At 51.0% G+C, this 19,281-nt stretch overlaps 1 protein-coding gene across 2 annotated transcripts in view; it reads left to right on the top strand.

Annotated features, from left to right (window-relative positions):
- Positions 1-16,788, top strand: part of Rps6ka2 (ribosomal protein S6 kinase A2) — a 279,066-nt gene extending 262,278 nt beyond the window's left edge. For both annotated transcript variants that reach the window (XM_036168885.1, XM_036168886.1), the window contains 7 exons: positions 1,161-1,250; positions 2,919-3,077; positions 4,794-4,955; positions 6,731-6,807; positions 7,514-7,631; positions 12,051-12,188; positions 13,579-16,788. In XM_036168885.1, coding sequence (XP_036024778.1) covers positions 1,161-1,250; positions 2,919-3,077; positions 4,794-4,955; positions 6,731-6,807; positions 7,514-7,631; positions 12,051-12,188; positions 13,579-13,704 — 870 coding nt within the window. In that variant the 3' untranslated portion in view covers positions 13,705-16,788. The remainder of the gene's footprint in view (positions 1-1,160; positions 1,251-2,918; positions 3,078-4,793; positions 4,956-6,730; positions 6,808-7,513; positions 7,632-12,050; positions 12,189-13,578) is intronic.
- Positions 16,789-19,281: the final 2,493 nt, after the last annotated feature.

Genomic DNA, 19,281 nt, shown 5'->3' on the forward strand with positions numbered 1-19,281 from the left:
GGGGGAGACCAGATCGATGTTAGGAGTGGATGACTTTATCATGAAAATGACTTTGATGGGGGAAAAGCATCTACTTCTAGATTGTCTAAGCCCATGAGTGTATTGCAAAAGGAGTATGTTGGGTATGGGATACCCACGTAGTCAAAGCAGAGAGGCTCTGGAACTGGATGGCACCAATGTACAGGGCCACAGAGTGCTGTTGGGGGTGTGGGACACTTTTGAATTTCTGAGTTCTCAACCTAAGTGCTGTCCACTTCACGGCATGGATTCTCTCTCTCCACGAGCTTTCCCTACAAACCTAAGCGGCAAGGCACCTTCAGAGGCATCAGAGCCATTGTGCAGCACAGGGACTCCTGTTCCAAAGAAAGGCTTTCATTTGTGGTGCCATGTAAGGCAAAGCCACCCAACTTCCTGGAGTTAAACCGTTTTATCTGCTGTTCTAAGACTATGCAAAATATTGGGCAGGAAGGAGGCGGGAGACAGAAAAGAAAGGCGTGCGTGTGTGTTGTCTTGGAGGGAAATGCAGCCTGCTCAGCCTTCAGCATCTGTCTGGGAGGACCTCGTTTTTGTGGCTGGTGTGCAGTTTCCAGGACAAAGCTGAGGCGCCCAGTGACTGGGGTTCACTCTGACTGAGTGAAGTGAGACCCTAATGGTCAGAGTTCAGTGGCTGAGACAGACTGAGCTAGTTGCTGGTGCCAGGGTGAGCTCTCCATGCCTGCCCCATCACGTCTGGCCTTTTGATATCTTGAGATTCATGTCTGAAGGCTGTCCCCTTCTTTCTTGTGGTGTTAGGAATTGAACCTGGGGTCTTGTACATGCTAGACAAGTACTTTGCCACTGAGCTGCATCCCTAACTGCATCCTTCTTTTTACTCTTTACTTTGAGACAGGGTGCCATTAAGTTGCCCAGACAGGCCTACAACTTACAGTCTTCCTGTTACATGCTCCCTCATTGCTGGAATTACAGACCTGGTTTCCTCTTTTTAATTGTACCCTTTTTGCTAGCTGAGACAGGAGAGACCAGATCTACATTTCTGAGAAATTTTAAGTGAGCTTGGTTGAGTACTGTGGGGGTGAGGACAGCTGTGCTGCACATAATCTGCAATTGTCCAACAAGACCAGCAGCAAATCTCTCACTTCTTCCTGCTATGTGTGCTTCAGATCATCGATAAGAGCAAAAGGGACCCCTCAGAAGAGATCGAGATCCTCCTGCGGTATGGCCAGCACCCCAACATCATCACACTAAAAGACGTAAGTGCCTCTGTGTAGCAGCCTCTCCTCAGCTTTCTTCTTCAACTGATCCAAAAAAAACGCCACTGTTTGCACAGTGCAAGTTTTCTCACATTGCCCATGTTCAGTGTGCCCAGGATCACAGGCTTCAGACACTCTTACCCAAGAGTTTCGGTGCTTTGGCAACTGGTCACCCTAACTTGGATGTATGTGTGTATGCAGCCTAGATAGTTCCCCACTCTCCCCAAGCATGCCATACACATGCATAAAATAGAGAAGACCTGTGTGCATCAGTGAGAGTGCTGTTCTTTGTCATGGAATCATTCCTGCTTGACTGACGGGACAGTGACATGAGGACAGCAGGTCCCACTCAACTCTGGCTGGAAGATGTTTACAGCCTCTTTTGGACTTTCCCTGATGAAGGGCATTGGAGCAGGAATCAGCCACATCAGGCCTGTCTGCAAGGCTGCTCTACCCCATAAAGGCCTGAAGGGCAGGTACGGGTTGAGGAGAGAGGAAAATTTCCCTCTTCTTGCCCTTACCTCTTGGAGTACAGTTATTCCCGTGACATACACCCACAGCCTGTAGCTGCTGAGACCACGTCAGTGTCCCTTTGGACAACAGCTCACAGAATAAGAGTTCAACCCCAGGGAACATAGGCAATGAGTGTCTTGCATCCAAAAACTTAAATGGAGCCAGCTCTGCCCCTGGGGGTCTCAGACACCTCACTGTGCAAGCATAGTGCTCTGATTGTGCATTCTTGGTTTACATGTGAGGTTCACGAACCAAAACCAGCTCTTCTGTGGACTCAGAGTTGGCCTCTCTGCTGTTTGACGTGAGCAGCCCAGGTGTGAGATGGCATCATCTTCCCACCTTCAAAATAGAATGGTGAATTCATAAGCTCAGAAACACACACCAGAATTAGCTCTACAACTTTTACACAGGTCAGAGTCAGGTAAATTATTTTAGTAGCTTGTTCTAGAAATTCATCAATTAAATGATTATCACTGAGGTAAGAATAGGGTTGCAGGTCTGTCACCCATTTTCACCTAGTTCATAGCTTGGGCACCCACGGGCTCCCATGCACATGGTGACTGGGGTGCATACGTGGTCATCTTCATATATACAGGGCACAAAAATAGCCAGTTTGCCTTTTGTTTTGTATTTCTCAAACTGAGTTTAAAGCTAGTCTTGGTGGGAGCTGTGTGTTTCTTAGAGCCGGGTCCCCTCCCCTCCAGACGTGCAGAGGCAGAGCATGCACTCTGACTTGACCTCCGAAGTTATGTGCATGATGACAGTCGAGAAGCACTGTCCTGGCAGAATGCTGTGGTTGCTGTCCCTTTTCTTTCTACGGTGTTCTTACCGCTCAGAGAATGGCAGCATGACTAGATGACATATCCCAGCTAAGAGCTCTCCTCAAGCCCTGTGTATCCCATGGCCCAGCTTGCTCATGCCCCAGGGTATCAAAGCTGTTTCCCTCTTAAGAAGAGCCACTCCTGTGTAGCTGGAATGGCTACTCAACATTTACAACAGTCAAACAACTTGATCTTACTCCCAGAGACGCAGCCCTCAGCTTCTCGCCTTCCTACTTGGAGCCCTTGCTTCTTCACAATAGCCAGGGGCGTGAGGGTGGCAGCCATGGTGACACACAGGTCCCTGAGGTTTCCTGCACTTCCCCTTGATTTCCAGGTCTATGACGATGGCAAGTACGTGTACTTGGTGATGGAGCTCATGCGAGGCGGGGAGCTGCTGGACCGCATCCTCCGTCAACGGTGCTTCTCAGAGCGTGAGGCCAGTGACGTGCTGTACACCATCGCCAGGACCATGGACTACCTGCACTCCCAAGGGGTAAGGCCAGGGTGCCATCAACCTGCAGGAACAGGAAATGACTCAGGTGGGGCTAGGACCCAGGCCAGGGCAGTGGACCAGCTTCAAGGCAGCAGGCAACTTGACAAGAGAGTAGATGCAAGACCGTAGAGGAGTCACAGAGTTGTGGATGCAGAAGTGAGACATCTTTATAAACTGACATCTTGTGCTTAGACAAGCAGGAGGGCAGAGTGCTTCCTGCACCCTCTTAATTCCTTCGGCTCTGAACAACATACCCAAATGATGTAATTTGCTGTGGTCTGTTCTACTACCCGTTGTGGGTCTGAAGTCATTTGTACACATGGTGTACAGGAACTCAGTTAATAAATTTCTGTGAACCAGTTTTATCAAAGAAAATTTGATGCTCTGTCCTTGATAGAGAGAGTTAGAGTTTTCCTGATGTGTGATACATAAAGCCAAACAAAGGGCAACAACCGGGTGTCCCTGAGCTTCGGACTACACTGCACCAAGCTCCTTGGGGACTCACTTCTAAAGTCTGGACCATGCATTTTGTATGTCTTAGATAATCAAGCACAGGTTGGGTAAGGCCAACCCCACCAAGGCCACACTGCAGAGCTCCGGGCCACATTCTCTGTCTCCAGGAGGGAGCAGCCCAGCGTAATACATTTTCTGCATCTTTTCCTCCGTTCTTCCTTTCTTCCTTCCCTCTACCCTGTGCCTCTGTCTTTCCCTCCATCCTCCCCCACCCCATTCTTCACCTCCACCAACTCCTCTGGTCCTTCCCTCTCTCCCCAAAAATTCTCATAAAGCAGGTTTGGGCCAGCTGTGTACACAGACTTGCCAGCCTGCACAGTTCTTCCAAGATCTCACAGTGGGTCCTTTTTGTGTGGCTTCTTCATGATCCAGGAGTTCCACACGCTGTTTTCCCAGTAGCCCGATTCTGGAAGTATCCTGATGTGAGAGCTCATAGATATTCTTCTGTTTAATGAGGGATGGAGACAGGAGTCTCCTGTAGGTTGCCACCAGCTATAAACCAGGCCCAAGTGCCCAAGTATGTCACTTCAATCTTCTTTGCAGAATCCCTCACTGCTCTGGATGTTCAGGCAGGATGTTAAGGTTCCAGGCCTCATGAAGGTACACCACATGTCTGCACAAGGGCCTTCTGTCCCTTCAGAAGGCATCACTTTGTGTCCCGAATGGCTGCTTTGTTTGGCGGTATTGTGGGCCCTTCTGTCCTATCAACTGTCACTGCTACTATGGCGCATGCTTAGAGTCTGTGCCTCGAATGGTGCAGGTGCAGTCTCTGCAGCCCTGAGACCCTCTGCTCGCGGCCAGGAGTCAGCGTGCCTGTGACAGCAGGTCCACGGGTGCTTCTGGTACTGGTGACAAATGGCCCATGTACTGGCATACCCCCAAAGCCCACTTTGGGCCAATGTTCTTCGAGTGAGCGAAAAGCAAGGGCACATTTTCATTTCTGTAGCCAGAGCTGCCTGCCTCTCGGATAAGCGTGCGTTCTATTCAGGCATATAGTCCTCCTGTGTGAAGGCACACTGTGTGGGCACTTGGCCCCGAGTGACCAGCGTAGGTGACTGAGATAGGGTGGCTCCTCAGAAGAACACAGTCCTTTTCTCCTGCCGAGAGACCTGCCCCAGAAATCAGTTCCAGGTATCCCTTGCCCCCACCCCACGCTCCTTTCCTCTCCCACTCAGTCTTGACACATTGCTTCCTGCCTTCCAGGTTGTTCATCGGGACCTGAAACCGAGTAACATTCTGTACATGGATGAGTCTGGAAACCCCGAATCTATCCGCATCTGTGACTTCGGGTTTGCCAAGCAGCTGCGAGCAGAGAATGGGCTGCTCATGACTCCCTGCTACACGGCGAACTTTGTGGCCCCCGAGGTAGAGTCCCCAAACCCAGGAGAGCCAGAGATGTCAGACTGAGGGAAGCACACTGCTTTTCCTGTTACCAGGGTAACTAGAGAGCTTGGGGCATTGAAGCAGCACAATGGGCTCAGCAGAGTCCTCAAGAGACAGGAAGGAGCCTGCTGTGGAGGGGAGAGAGCGTGGTTGCTGCGGAATCAGCCAATATTACCCAGTCACCACGAGCATTTTATTTTCCATTGGAAAAACTTAAATGGTGCTGATGCCCCGTGGTTCTTGCTCTAGTGTTTCCTTGACAACAAGTCAGCATCCATCCAACTTGAATACTGGGGGCCCACAGCAGTGTGCACCCAAATGCTCACATGTGTGCAAGGGAACCGCTCTGCTCCGTCCCCCTTGTGGGCTTCCTGAGGCCAAGTCCAATAGGTTCTGCTGCCGCTGATGTTTGTGGTGATAAGTGTGGTTTCTTGTGTGAGTTGATAGTGAAGTGGGATGACAGTGGTAGCAGCAGGGGCTGGCGTTGCTGGTGATGTCAGGGGAGGCTCAGGCCCCATGCTGGGCCTCCTGAGTAAGTAGGGCTGTCATATCTGCTGTTAGAGTCCTAAGAGGAAGACGCTGCTGCATGCTTTGCTGAGTGGCTCAGGCAGATCCAGGTCTAAGAGGGACTGAGCAGTGGTATCAGGTTATCCAGGGGTTGTCCAGGCAGGTGACCAGCCTTGGCTCCTTCGGAAACAGCTGGTTTGAAGCTCCGATTGTGCCTCGTGGCTGTTATTAATACTGACAGAGTGCATACAAGTAGCCACGTTTCCTAACTGAGGAAAGATAAGCAAAGTCAGTATTTCAGTGACTCGGGAGGTCATTCGGCCAGCGACTCAGAGTTGCAGTTCACTCGGCATTTAATACCTGACTTGCGCCATGGCACATGATGTCAGGAAGGCAGTGATGAATGAAAGTAGGCCCCTCTCTCACCTGGGAAGAAACTGAATGGAGTTCTAAGGCTTCATTCAGGCCAACGCAGCAGTCGACAGTGACCCATGAGAATCTTCACCGCCACTCAAGTTTGAACATACCCAACAATAATACCGTGTGTGACATGACGATTCATCGGGATTCTTCCTCCTTGGTCATTCTCTGTAACCTTTAATTAAAACATAGGGCACAGTGGCACACACCTGTACTCCACTGGGACTCTTCAGGAGGCTGAGGCAGGAAGGGCACTTGAGCTCAGGGTCTGGAGGCCAGTCTAGACAATATGACATGGCCTCATCTCAAAGCACAAACTACATAAACCAGGCACAGTGGCACACACAGTGCTGAGGAGGTGGAGACAGAAGGATTCATTCAAGGTCATTCCTGTCCAGGCTGCTAGTTCCAGGACAACACCGTAGGATTCTACTTATAGGACCTTCCTTGCAAGGTCAGATCCATAAAGAAAGTAGAATGGGGTTGCCAGGGACTCGGTTGGCCAGTGGGGAATTTGTACTTAATAAGGACAGAGTTTTAGTTTGGGAAAATGGGATTCTGGAGGATGGCTGTCCTGCACTGTGGCTGTGCATTGAATGGCATTCCTAAATGTGGCTAATCTGGTAAGCAAAACTTCTGCCCTAACACCATGCTCATCAGGCAAGTGCCATGCCCCTCCCCTCTCTGCAGGGGCCATGCTACAACATGATAGGCAGGACTGGCTGACCCAGGAGTTGATCCTACCTTGCCCACTTCCTATTTGCTTAGGAAAATCTCCTCTGAAATGATTCTGGCCAGTACAATCCTGACCATGCCTGTTGCCCTTTTAGGTCCTGAAGCGGCAAGGCTACGATGCAGCGTGTGATGTCTGGAGCTTGGGAATCCTGCTATACACCATGCTGGCTGGGTAAAGGAGGGCCACCAGGCGTGTTATGTTAGCATCAGGCCCGAGGACTTCACCCCTCCTCGTTGGTGCAAACCCATCTGGGTTAGGGTGACTGTTCAAACCTTGAAGAATAAGGACAGTGAGCTATGTGGTCTCTGTAAACTCAGCCCATAAACAAAACATACCTTCTGCAGACCAGCCCACATTCTCCACTACCTGAACCAATCTCTTGAAAGGAACACTAGGAGAGTCACATGTTCTTCTTGGGAGGTGTGGGCTGATGTGTCTGGCTTGTGTCAGGGTGGTGGGCCAGGACTACACCTGACATGCATGAGGTGTCCTTTAAGTTCAAGAATCCATCTGCCCAAGAGCCCAGACTTGGTGGTAGAAACACCCCATAGGTCCCTCAGACTTCACACTTGAGCTTCCCGGCCACTGAACCACTCTGCCATCATGGAAACCAAATCTCCAGGCAGACTCTCTACCATCCCGGCACCACTATGACCCAAAAGGGCCCAGAAAGTATCCACACCAGGGTTGAAAGGCCTTCCCTGCCCATCTTGTTGACTTCTAGTGCTGACCAAGTGAGGAAGGCGGCATGGTACCAGACATGCACCATTCCTTAGCGTGAGCCCTGGAATCAGAAAAGAAAAGGCAGCCCTGTTCCCTCAGCGGAAAGCACTCTGTGGAGCTGTACGCTCAGTGCCATTGACCCTCTCGCACACAGGTTCACCCCTTTTGCCAATGGACCAGATGACACCCCTGAGGAGATTCTGGCGAGGATTGGCAGTGGGAAGTACGCCCTTTCTGGAGGAAACTGGGACTCCATATCTGATGCAGCCAAAGTGAGTGTGTTTCCCAGTATTCTTACCTCCTCATGGAGATTCTGCAACAGGTATATTGTTGGTGAGGAAGCAGGAGATGCCACCCATACAAACATAGACTTTTACTCAAGGGTGTTTCACAGTTTCAATTAAAAAAAAAAAAAAAAAAAAAGACCTTCTTCATGACGTTAATATGGTAAAGTTCTGCAGAGAAACAACCAATAGGAAATGCAGGCATGGGTGGAGACACAGATGGAGGCACATGGAGGCATAAGCAGCTTGAGAGGATCAGAGAGGAGTGGGGTTTAGGGAACTGGCTGCTGGGACTAGGGATACAAGCCCGAAGTTTGCAGAGTGACTGGCAGAGATACTGCAGGTAAACCTCAGCCCTCTGTTGCTAAATTGCTTCCTCTGTAGAGATGTTCCCGGATGTCTGAGGCACATTTGTGCTGGTTTAAAGTCACTGAATTTGGGGTTGCCTGATGTGCACTTTGGTCACCAGCATCTCCCTCCTGCCACCAGATTCCAGTCTTCTCTGGTAGACATCATCAAATACTGCCTAGTGAAACAATACACGGTTGGGCTGAGGGTGTAGGTCAGTGGTCACAACCCTGGTGTTTGCAAGGTGCTAGACTATCCAGTACCGGAAAAAGTACACTACAGTCTGACCACTAGCAAGCTGCGCCAGGAACCTTTCTTTTGTGATACTGTAAAAGTGCTGGCTGGGCAGTGGTGGTGCACACCTGTAATCCCAGCACTTGAGAGGCAGAGACAGGTGGATCTCTGTGAGTTTGAGACCAGCCTGGTCTACAGAGCTAGTCCAGGACAGCCTCCAAAGCTACAGAGAAACCCTGTCTCGAAAAACAAAAACAAACAAACAAAAAAGTTCTGAAGAGAGAGTAGGGCTCTGAGACAAGAGCTTCCATCACCAAAGCTTTGTGGCTTCAGGCAGGGTTTGGTGCCATGGTGTGGAAGGTGGAGGTGATGGCGAAGGGGTGATGTTGTAGAAAATGGTAGAGGTGACAGCTGGGGTGGTGGGCTGGAAGGGGTTGTCAGTCTGGGGAGATGTTCCGTAGGTAGAGGTGCTAGTCTGAATACCCATCATCCAAAAGCGAAAGGTAGGCATAGCCACGTGTGAACCTTAAGCTCAGGGCTTGGGGAGGAGGCTCACTGGCATTTGCAGCCTTGTTCCAGGTTCAGTGAGAGATGCTGTCTAAAGAAATGAGGCAGAGAGGTAAAGCGGAACACCTAACATCCTCCTCTGTCCTCTGTACACATGTCATGTATGTCATGTGTACACACGCATACAGGTGTGTGTACATGTCACACACCACACAGACCACACATCACATACACACACCACACCGACCACACATCACATACACACCACACACACATCACACACACACGCATGTCACATACATACAGACCACCTACACACAGAAGAAAAGGAGTTGATGGTGTAGAAGCAGAGGTGGTGGCTGAGGTGACAGTGTGGGAGTTGACTGCTGAGACGATAGTGGGGGATGGTAAAGAGTATGGGAGTGGAGGTCCTGGTGGAGGGGGTGATGGGATAGAGTGGAGGTCCTGGTGGAGGTGATGATGGGGTATGGTGGAGGTCCTGGTGGAGGGGATGATGGGATAGAGTGGAGGTCCTGGTGGAGGTGATGATGGGAGAGAGTGGAGGTCCTGGTGGAGGTGATGATGGGAGAGAGTGGAGGTCCTGGTGGAGGTGATGACAGGATAGAGAGTGGAGGTCCTGGTGGAGGGGTGATGGGATAGAGTGGAGGTCCTGATGGAGGTGATGATGGGATAGAGTGGAGGTCCTGGTGGAGGTGATGACAGGATAGAGAGTGGAGGTCCTGGTGGAGGTGATGATGGGATAGAGTGGAGGTCCTGGTGGAGGTGATGATAGGATAGAGTGGAGGTCCTGGTGGAGGTGATGATGGGATAGAGTGGAGGTCCTAGTGGAGGTGATGGTGGGATAGAGTGGAGGTCCTGGCGGAGGTGATGATGGGATAGAGTGGAGTTCCTGGTGGAGGTGATGATGGGATAGAGTGGAGGTCCTGGTGGAGGTGATGGTGGGATAGAGTGGAGGTCCTGGTGGAGGTGATGGTGGGATAGAGTGGAGGTCCTGGCGGAGGGGATGATGGGATAGAGTGGAGGTCCTGATGGAGGTGATGATGGGATAGAGTGGAGGTCCTGGTGGAGGGGTGATGGGATAGAGTGGAGGTCCTGATGGAGGTGAGGATGGGATAGAGTGGAGGTTCTGGTGGAGGTGATGGTGGAATAGAGTGGAGTTCCTGGTGGAGGTGATGATGGGATAGAGTGGAGGTCCTGGTGGAGGTGATGATAGGATAGAGTGGAGGTCCTGGTGGAGGTGATGATGGGATAGAGTGGAGGTCCTAGTGGAGGTGATGGTGGGATAGAGTGGAGGTCCTGGCGGAGGTGATGATGGGATAGAGTGGAGTTCCTGGTGGAGGTGATGATGGGATAGAGTGGAGGTCCTGGTGGAGGTGATGGTGGGATAGAGTGGAGGTCCTGGTGGAGGGGATGGTGGGATAGAGTGGAGGTCCTGGCGGAGGGGATGATGGGATAGAGTGGAGGTCCTGGTGGAGGTGATGATGGGATAGAGTGGAGGTCCTGGCAGAGGGGATGATGGGATAGAGTTGAGGTCCTGGTGGAGGGGATGGTAGGATAGAGTGGAGGTCCTGGTGGGATAGAGTGGAGGTCCTGGTGGGATAGAGTGGAGGTCCTGGTGGAGGTGAGGATGGGATAGAGTGGAGGTGATGGTGGGATAGAGAGGAGGTCCTGGCAGAGGTGATATGCAGCTGATGAAGAAGGACAGCTGGTATCTGGGAAGCACTCCCAGGTGTCAGACTCCAACACCCCAGCTGCTCCTTCCCGCACACCCAGCTTGTCTCAGATGACACAGGAATTGTCTCAGCTTGGGTTCCCAAAGCCAGGCCTCACACCAGGATGTGGTTCTGGTGCCTTGTCCGAGAGCAGAGAGAAGGGAGACAAAGTCCAGGACAGCAAGACCGCTGCTGCAGAGGAGCCTCTGCTGCCCGCCGAGACCTCCTTGGTTCTCCTCACCCCAGCCTCTCCCATCGCTGTGCCCCCTCCCCCGTCATTGTCCATTCCCGTCTCCTTCCCTGACTCAGCGTACAACAGCGCCTTCCATCCTCATCCTCACAGAGAGCTGTGGTAGTGCGGCTTGGGAGTGTGTGAGGTTGTGGTTGTTTGGTTTGGGGTTGTTTTGTAGTACTGGAAATCAAACCCAGGGCCTTAGGCATGCTGGGTATATTAGTTTTCATCTCTGTGACCAAATCGACGGCCATGAACACCTTCAAGGAGGAAGGCTTCACTCTGGTTTTGGAGGGCTCGGCCTGTGGTCATTTGACCCCAGGTGCTCAGTCAGCACTCATGGTAACAGGAACAGGAAGTGCTTAGTCAGCACACATGGTAACAGGAACAGGAAGTGCTTAGCACACATGGCAACAGGAACAGGAGGTGCTTAGTCAGTATATATAACAACAGGAAGTGCTTAGTCAGCATCTATAACAACAGGAACAGGAAGTGCTTAGTCAGCACACATGGTAACAGGAACAGGAAGTGCTTAGCACACATGGCAACAAGAACAGGAAGTGCTTAGTCAGCACATATAACAACAGGAACAGGTGGCAGGGGATAGCTGTTCACCTCATGCCTGACAGAAAGCAGAGAGGAGAGGCAGAAGAAGCCAGCAACAAGACACCCCTAGCAGCCTGCTCCTAGTGACTACTTCCCCAGCTACCACCTCCTCAAGTTTCTGGAGTCTCCCAGCATAGCAGTGACACCTGGGGGCCTAGGCTTCACACAGGAGCCTATGGGGGAACATTTCCTTTTCAAACTATACCTGGTGAGTGCTCAGCCACTGAGTGTCCCCCATCTGGCCTGATAGTGTCTTTATGGACATCTTGTGCGTGCTGGGACACCCTGTCACAGCCGTGAGGCCTTGAGAAACCAGTGTCTATTGCTTTTCTGTTCACACGTGAGACCAGGAGCAGCTGTACTTCCAAGACAGATTCCTCCCAAGCGTCACTGAGGTCACTGTGACAGATGCCAAGAGGCGTTAGGTTTCTCTGTAGAAGGGCATTGTTCCACTGTGTGGTATTTCTTGTGTTTGTAGAAGGCAGCCGTTTTTATGGAAATAGTATTTCAGCAGCTTATTTTTGTCATTTAATGTTCAAAACACCTTTGCTATAAAATCTTCAATGAAACATAAATTTTCTGCCTACTGCTAAGACAGTAATCATTGACATTTAAAATACATTCACGTACTTACAAACTTAAATGTCACTTGATCCAAAATGCAAAGAATCACCTCAAAATTACAGTTGTGTTCTACTGGGCATTCCCATGACACCACAGCCCTTCTCCCCTCTGAACCCTTGGCAGGACGTCGTGTCCAAGATGCTTCACGTGGACCCGCAGCAGCGCCTAACAGCAGTTCAAGTGTTGAAACACCCATGGATTGTGAACAGAGAGTACCTATCCCAAAGCCAGCTGAGCAGACAAGATGTCCATCTAGTAAAGGTACCTAATGGCCAGAGTCCTGATAGTTGGCGTGGGAATCCTGGGACAAGGATTGGTGAGAAGAAACTGTAGCATATGAAGTCACCAGTTATGGGTACACAAACGTCACTTCAGCACACATATAGAAACTGTGTTTGAATGGCAGCTTTGATGTAGGGGTGGTGTTTGGTAGCATGGCTGTACAGCCCTATATCCAGAGCCCTCGTTTCTGGACCAGAAGTCTGTAAAAGTCCCCTTCATGCTAGCAACCCGTCAGGCAGACCTGCAGTCCGGGCAGTACCACCCTTCTAAGAAGTGCATGTAGTCCCACCCAGTCCTGTTAGAAGTCCATCCTGGATCTTTCTCCATGGTGTGGGGCTGCGCCAACATGAGCCCAGCTACCCAAGTTGGTCTAGACCGCTTCAGAGTGGCAGAGCCTCAGAAACACTGGGCATGAATCCTGGGGACCCAACCGCCCCCAAACACATCTGCCTTTGTCAGCAATAAGATGATGGCATGACCTTCCCAGGAACTCCACTCCAGTCTCAAATACTCCTAAGGTACAAGCCCCAATTGAGCCTGGGATGTCATGAAGGTAGCCATCATCTGTAGACTGATTGATTATATTGTGGGTATGGCAGTCTGCCTGCTACCCTCAGTGCCCCAGTAATCCTGGAGGAAGGTTGTAGTAGGTAGCAGTTCGAGCTTTGACCTGGAAGTACCACCCCTTTTGAGGCTTCTGTAACTGTCATGCCTACAAGGCAGAGCCAAGATGTCGGGGAGCCGGGGAGTCGGCACTCAGGGAGGAGGGGGAAAACCTCACTCACAGCGGTTTTTCGCTGGTCTTGGGGGCTAAGCTTGACAAGGAACCGAGACTGGACTAGCTGCTCCCTTTTTTGGGAATGGAACCGTGTAGGCGTTCCCTGGTTATACGGAACTCTGCAGGCGGGTTTAGGTACCTGCCAGCCGGGGAGGAGGCTGTGGATGGAAACCACCCAGGCCTTTGGAATTTGCCCCATGTTAGCACCAGATACTAGTTTAAGTATTAAGGCAACTCCACGTAGTCAAAAGGGAGGTTTACTTTGTGGGGTAACTTACAAGTGAAGGGATAGGTAACAGGGTCTGGGAAAGGTGTGTCCCAGTCCTGAGGTGTTCTCTGGAGAACTCTGCTTGGTCTACCTCCAGCATCTAGGATCCAGCCCATCTGGATCTCGGATCTTCAGGTGTGACAATTACTGAAGCCTCAAAGAGGGGTAGTACTTCCAGGTCAAAGCTGGACCGGCTACCCACTACAGAAGGTCTCCACTGCTTTGCAGGGGTGTAAACTGAGGCTCTCAAGATCCTGTGGCTCCAGCTCCCCATTCAGGAACAGCTGGGCACCATGCTCACTTACCCTTCCTTCCTCCTACAGGGTGCCATGGCAGCCACCTACTTCGCTCTGAACAGGACCCCACAGGCACCAAGGCTGGAGCCTGTGCTATCGTCTAGCTTGGCACAACGCAGAGGGATGAAGAGACTCACATCCACCAGGTTGTAGTGGCCAGCCAAGCCTGCCCTCCAGCCTCAGCCTCCCTGCCCAACATCCTCGCAGGCCCCCAGACGCCAGATACAGGTCCTGTTCATGGGCACTTGAGTGACCACGAGTCCAGCACAAATATGGATCTGGCCTTGGCTGCCTCTGTTTCCTTTGCAGCCCTGGAGAGGGTCCTGCCCAGGATGTCTGAGCCTTGCTGTGCTGACCTCGCCGCCTGCTCTCCTTTTCTCCTGAGTGAAACCAAATGAACCTGTCACCTCATAGCACCCTGCTGGAGCCTGGCTGAGCTCGCTCGGGGCTCTAGGTCTTTTCATATCATGGCTTATGTTCATAGCAGAGCACTTTCATTTACCATTCTGAAGTCAGTGAAGTGGTCAGCCTCTCGCAAAGATGTTCTACTGTCACGTTAAGGGTGTTAGTTCAGGGTCCCTGCCAGGGGACCACAGAACCGCTCTGGAAGAGCAGGGTGCTCCTGGATGTTCTGATCTTACCAGTGGCTGTGGGATGGCATCCAGCTTAAATGCCTGGTCTGTCCAAAATCACCCAAAGAGTGTCCCTCTCCATCCTCTGGTTCACAAATGAGATGGATGCTGGTGGCCTCTCCCTGACTCTGTCACTGACTTGTCAGGATGAAAGCTCCCAGCCCTTCAAGAGTCAAGATGGCTGAGACTGTTTGAGAGCCTGATTCATGGTGGTTGAGAGAGGAGCCCCAGGAAGCTGCCAGGCAAAGCCAGCACCTGCTGTATGTATGTACATACCTTATGTACTGCTACTCTCTAGAGCTCTGGTCCTGGGGACCCTGGAGAGTGTGGGGCTCCACCATTGCTGCTTATGCTGGCGGCTCTGCGTGCGTTTCCTGAGGAGGTGGTGGTGTGTTCACTCTCGGCTTTCCTGGTGCACAGAGGAACTGAAGAAATGGAACTTCTTTTCCGCCCCCAGCTCTTCCTCAGCCTGGCTAAGGACAGGAGAGACACCTGAGACCCTTGGCCTCAGAGAGGCGAGAGGCACCAGGTCCAGCCATCAACAGGAGTGATGCACTTCGTAGAAGCTGTGGTTCTGTGTTGCATTTTGTGTTTCTGTTGTGTAGACCTGTCTCAAAATTACACTTCACCTACAGTGTTTTCAGGGTGTGGTCTGTGTGGGGATCAGTGGTGACATTGAGCAGGCTGTCTGTGCACTCTGTACAGAATAATAGAGTGAGACCCTTTCTGCATGGCATGCTCCACTTAGCCTGGCCCTGGAAGAGACACTTGTGTGTCCTCCACTCTCTCGGGGCAGGGGGAGGGGGTTTGCCAAGGATACCCCTATAGTGGGCTCAGGTCAGGGGACACTCCACTGTGGCTCAGAAACTGCTAGTCCGAGGGGCAGTCCTTCTGCCCAGGAGGTGTAGGAACACCTGTTGGTCGCAGCAAGCTTGCACTGGCCCGGAGCCCCCTCTGTGCCTCACTTGGCTCTAGGACCCAGCACCTGCCCACAGTGGAACATATGGAACATAATTCCTTTGCTCGGTCTAATTATTTCAGACCTCAAAATGTAAACTGATTTCACAAGCTTTAATTGTTCCACTGGCCTCTGTTTTGTTTGAGAATTATAAAATACAAAGAGCAGGAGCAGACTGTGACTGTGTGCCATTTTCAGTGTCCCTAGGGAAGGTCTCATATTTTCTCAATGGAAAATGCCCTGCCCAATGCTCTTCCCTACTAATTTTTGAGGTCTGGGCCCTTCCATTTCTTGATCTAAATCTAGAGGAAAAGAATAGTGAGTGGGTAGTCTCAATGACAGACTCTGTCCTCTTAGAAATGAACAGAGCCCGGAACCCTCTGAGGGCCCTTCCGGCACGGGTCCTAATGGCAGATGCCAACAACCTTGGACTGGGTTTGCAGCTTCCAATCTATGAGTTTCAATGAGAAGAAGGGGAGAGCACAGAAGGCATCCCCAGTGGCCACATGGTCTCATCACCTCTTCTTGGTAATGTCAGCTTATCTGCCTTACACTCACTCTCAGAAACGGGATGGCGGAGGCCATCCTACCAAACTCTCTTTTTGAAGTGTCTGTGAAGCATGTCACGTGTCTGTAGAGGACGCTGGTTCAGACCTGCTCTGTTGAGAGTGAAATACCTCGGCATTCCCACCCTCACCCAGTCCAGGATACTTGAAGTCTTCGGCAGAGTCAGCCTAAAGAGCATGTGGCAGGATTATTTTAATTCCTGTTCTTTAAAGTACAGCAGCAGGCGGCTGTGGCATGCAAACCCAGTGTCACAAGCATCTCCTTGCCTCTCCAGTGAACCCTTACCCAACACGATGAAAGGTCCTCTGTTCTCTACGCAAGTGACCAAGGCTCCCCCCACAGCCCATTGTCACCACCTGTTTGGGTTTTAGACCCTACAGAATTTGTCCTGGGAAACCCCAGCCTACATCCCAGGCCTCCCATACCCATACCCAGTGGTCACTTTGGCAGCTCCTACCCTGATTGGGATGAGAACATGAGTGCACCACTAAAGGGGAGTGGGGGGCTTGTCAGATTCTACCCCGAAGTCAATGGCGGGTAAGCTGTGCGCATCCTACAGTCGTGTGATTTTAAATTCCCCATGTGCCCTGATTTGGGGGTATTGTTTGGCTTTTTAAGTGTGGATAGTATCTTGTGCTATCTCATGTTGGCAGTATTGTTTATAAATGGTGTTCTTCCTTAAGACGCCCTTTGGGATTTTTCCCTGCGTTGTACCGATTCTCTCAAGCACAGGAAAATCATGCTGTGACTCTTCCTTCTCTCTGGTGTGTTTTGCCACCCTTCACCACCTGCAAGATTGTGAGACCCCTGGAGTGGAAAGGACTCTGTGGTCCCTGTGTGGCCGGGAAAGGTGGGAGGCGAAGCCAGCCTGGCTCATCCGTGCAGGTGACACACACCTGTCTACCCTGCCCCCGCTGCCGCGCACTGCATTGACATGCTCAGCAGTTACGTTTACAATTCACTCCATGTTCACACTTTCTGTCTGTGTTTGGGACGGGCGGCCACTGTACAGATATTTATTATGCTTTCCAGACTTTCCCATGAGATTTTTTGAATAAACATGGATTTTATGAAGTGTAATATTTTTCTGGAATAACGAGAACCTTTGCACTTTCTATGTTGTTACTAATAGCAATTCAGGGACCCACCCCTCCTCATTCCTCCGTCTCTTCCACAGACTCCAGGTCTCCGTGAACCTCTGCTGCCACTGAACCTCATGGAGAAGTGGTGCAGAATTCTATCCTTTCCCTTAAGAGTCTTGCATACTTATGTGTGTGCACTTGCATCAGGAAGTTGGAGTAGCGTGGGTGTATCCACTTGAGAGCCCTACATGTACTACTTGTCTGTGTGCATTTGTACATGTACACCTCATGGGGAGGTGGGTCAGAATACCACCCACTACACTTTCAGAATCGTGTGTGTGTGTGTGTGTGTGTGTGTGTGTGTGTGTGAGTGAGAGAGAGAGAGAGAGAGAGAGAGAGAGAGAGAGAGAGAGAGTTTATGCATAAAATGCATACACATGAATGTCTAAGAATATGTGCATACATTGGAGCATTATGTACATATATGTTTGTGTGTGTGTAGAGAGGTATGAATTGGGGGCTTATTTGCACAGATGCAAGTGAGTGCAGTGCGTGTGTACACAGGTGTGCTAGCACATTTATATACACATGCATTTAAATGGGTGTAATCTGAGTGTGAGAGATGTGCTTTCCTGGGTTGGGCTGGGAGCTGGGAGAAGTTAAAACAGATGACCAAGAGTCGCTTTGTCACCTGACCTCATAGCTCCTTCCTCCTTCCTTAAATGAGGTATAAAATGAACCCACGCTGTCGGTCTCTGACTCTTCAACCTAACTTCGTGTTTGGTACATCCCTAAGCAGTGTGTGTCAATGGCAGCCCATGCATGCCCCTGCTCACCCTCCTGCACTGTGTCCTGCATGTACCATACAAACACCGGTGTCTGCTTGGCCAGCATAAAAGCCCATGTGCCGGGCTGCCCCACTGCAGAGCAGATCTTCCTGACCCTGAGCAGGCAGGAGCATCAGGGTCCACTGAAAGGGTTTCAGCACCACAGTAGAGGCACGAGAGCCAGCCCCTGCCCCTCAGGGTGTGCTCACAAGATACCACGAAAGACATGAACCCTCGTCTGCACTGTAACTCCTCTTTGTCTCCCAACCTGCCATACAAGTGGGTTCCAGTGATTGGATGTTGACAGGAGCAGTCCTTGCTGAGTCCCATTGGGTCTGGGCCTGCTTCCAGCCCTGTGCCTCTGTGTTTTCTTGGTTGGAGGAATCAGGAATGTGAAGAACTGCAGTTTTTCAGCCCTTGCCTCACTTGTAAGCCACCAAGTGAGCCTGCCAGTCCTGACGATGCTAACAAAGTACCAGATTCCCCCGGGGAAGAGACCACACAGCTAACAGTATGAACCCCATATGCTCAGCAGTTCTGAGGGTCCTAAGCCTTATGGGGTGATAGAGACTAGCCAGGTGGATTTATGTCATAGCTAGGGATTCCTAGCTCAGGAAACATCAATCCTTCAAGAAGGGCTGTAAGCAAACCCACCGGTAATTAACACCAAAGTGAACCTTATCTATGAAGGCACTGGATGGAGAGCTCACCTGTCCTTGCCTAGAGAGAGACAAGTCAATGCACCGACTGTCCACTCCACAGATGGCCCTGGAGAGTTAGCCAAGAACGGAAATAGCTGAGACAGCAAAGCACAAGAGGCCCAGAGACTTGCCCCCACCACACATACACACACACACACACACACACACACACACACACACACACACAGCAAGGGGCTCTGTAAATCCCAAATGCCGAGTGTCCTCTGTGGATCTGTGAGCCGGGTGAAGAACATGGGGCTTGTGCTGGGATGCTACTGTATCCTGTACTATGTTTGTCCAGACAACTGCCCCCTGAGCTCAGCTGCATCTAAGCAGCATCTGTCTCCAAAGGACTGCAAACAGCTGTCTGCATACTTGGTCTGGAGATCATTTTTCTCAAAGGTCGGGCAATTGTCTGCCCTAAAAAGGATCCAGAGGGCACCAGCAGCTCTGTTGGGAGTAAGTCTCAGAGTGGCCCACCTTACTCTGGGATTCATGAGTCACTGAATTCGGGAACCAGGGATTCTAGTAGTTAAGGCCATGACCTTCCAGGTATGGTGCATAAATCTCATCTGCAAATCAGACCAGACAACACTTAGCCAGATCACATGATGTTAGAGTCATCTGACCTGAGAGTTCTGTCTGCTCGGTCATAAATGTGGTCCTAATTCTCAAGAAATAGGTGCCTGTTAGCCTGCAGAGGAAGAAATCGCAGGTAAAATGCAGAGCGTGCCGAGGTGGCCAGCAGGGGAGGGACGGAGAGCGGAGGATGCTGCTGGGTACTTCGTAGCTGAAGAACCAAAGCACAAACCAGGTCCTGACCCTGCTCTTTCAACAGTCAACTAACTACTCACCTTTATCCTTTTGTCCACTTGACCCCTTCATGGCTAGAAACCAAGACCTAAGACAAAAATAAGTGAGCCAAACACAGCGGCACCCACCTGGAGTCCCAGCAACTGTGAG

This window comes from Onychomys torridus, chromosome 19 (genome assembly GCF_903995425.1).
Source record: "Onychomys torridus chromosome 19, mOncTor1.1, whole genome shotgun sequence".
NCBI classification, from domain to species: domain Eukaryota; kingdom Metazoa; phylum Chordata; class Mammalia; order Rodentia; family Cricetidae; genus Onychomys; species Onychomys torridus.